Source organism: Numenius arquata, chromosome 30, assembly GCF_964106895.1.
Source record: "Numenius arquata chromosome 30, bNumArq3.hap1.1, whole genome shotgun sequence".
Taxonomy (NCBI): domain Eukaryota; kingdom Metazoa; phylum Chordata; class Aves; order Charadriiformes; family Scolopacidae; genus Numenius; species Numenius arquata.
In genome coordinates, this window is record NC_133605.1 from 426935 (window position 1) to 428775 (window position 1841).

Here is a 1841-nt window from a genome sequence, read left to right on the forward strand (position 1 = left end):
ACCCTCCTCCAGGTCCAAGCTGCCAACACAGGGCAGCTGAGAACAGGATCGATGGGCAGAGCAGCTCTCCTCTCTCTGCACTAAGGGACAGTCCCTTTGCTGCTCGGGACCCACAGGATTTCACTTGGAGTGCATTAGAAATGTGAGGGATTTCAAGCATCCAAACCCACTCCTAAACGTGGCAGGTGAATCTAGAACACATTAAACAAAACAAAATCCCCTCAGCTCAGTTCTGCAGCTGGGAAAATTGCAGGGAACAGAGACAAAAAGTTCTTTGATGTCTCACAAGTACATTTAATTTGAGATCACCCTGCGGCACAGCCAGAAGGAGTCCTCAGTTTCCCGTTCCAGAGTCCCTGCTCCCAATGGCACCCTCATCCAGCAAAAGCTGGAGCTCAAGTGAAGGAGCTGCAGAGAGTTCTTCCTGAAAAGAGAGAGCCTGAGTGGGGGGTTGCAATGAGACATGCAAGAAGTTTTGCTCAGAGAAGTCAGGGTGAACTTTGTACTGCCTTTTCCTTCTCAACAGATAACCACAGCCAGTGGTAGCAAATGTCCAACAGCAGCTCCATCACCATGTTCCTCCTCCTGGCATTTGCAGACACACGGGAGCTGCAGCTCTTGCACTTCGGGCTCTTCCTGGGCATATACCTGGCTGCCCTCCTGGGAAACACACTCATCATCACCACCATCGCCTGTGACCACCGCCTCCACACCCCCATGTACTTCTTCCTCCTCAACCTCTCCGTTCTTGACCTGGGATCCATCTCTACCACTGTCCCTAAATCCATGGCCAATTCCCTGTGGGATACCAGGGCCATCTCCTACTGGGGATGCGCTGCCCAGGTCTTCTTTGTTTTCTTTTTCATTGGTGCAGAGTATTGTCTTCTCACTGTCATGGCCTACGACCGCTACGTTGCCATCTGCCAACCCCTGCACTACGGGACCCTCCTGGGCAGCAGAGCTTGTGTCCACATGGCAGCAGCTGCCTGGGGCAGTGGGTTTCTCAATGCTCTCCTGCACACGGCCAATACATTTTCCCTACCCCTCTGCCAGGGCAATGTCCTGGACCAGTTCTTCTGTGAAGTTCCCCAGATCCTCAAGCTCTCCTGCTCACACTCCTACCTCAGGGAAGTTGGGCTTCTTGTGGTCAGTGCCTGTTTAGCATTTGGTTGTTTCATTTCCATCGTGGTGTCCTATGTGCAGATCTTCAGGGCTGTGCTGAGGATCCCCTCTGAGCAGGGACGGCACAAAGCCTTTTCCACATGCCTCCCTCACCTGGCCGTGGTCTCCCTGTTTCTCAGCACTGGCTTCTTTGCCAACCTGAAGCCCCCCTCCATTTCTTCCCCATCCCTGGATCTGATGGTGACTGTTGTGTACTCACTGGTGCCTCCAGCTGTGAACCCCCTCATCTACAGCATGAGGAACCAGGAGCTCAAAGAAGCATTGAAGAAACTCATTCAATGGGTTCACCTCCAGCAGCAGTAGAGCTGCCCATCTCTCCTCACAGACTCTTCTTAGCTTTTCTCAGGGTGGTTTGTGCTTCATTTGTTTTTCCTCTGTGATGATCATGTTCATACAGGAATGTCTGTATTTGCTCCACATCTCCAGAAACATGATCCTACTGTGCTGAACAATACAGAGGCCTTTGGTAAATGTGCCATCATGCTGTCAGAGCTGGCTTCCTGAGGAGCATCTCTGTAATCAGAGGGCATCTCTCCCAAGGGCAGCTCCTGAAGCCTGGGCTCTTCTTCCTGCTGAAGGCAGGAGCAGGCTCCAGGAACTGCACTCGCCATGGCTGCTGCTGAGCTTGGTTCTCGGAGGGTTTATGAGGAGAGGGCACT

At 52.5% G+C, this 1841-nt stretch overlaps 1 protein-coding gene across 1 annotated transcript; it reads left to right on the top strand.

Moving 5' to 3' along the window:
- The first annotated feature begins 549 nt into the window (after positions 1–549).
- Positions 550–1485, top strand: LOC141476357 (olfactory receptor 14J1-like). Its single transcript, XM_074165030.1, has one exon. It carries the CDS (start codon positions 550–552, stop codon positions 1483–1485), a length of 936 nt encoding a protein of 311 aa, XP_074021131.1.
- Positions 1486–1841: the final 356 nt, after the last annotated feature.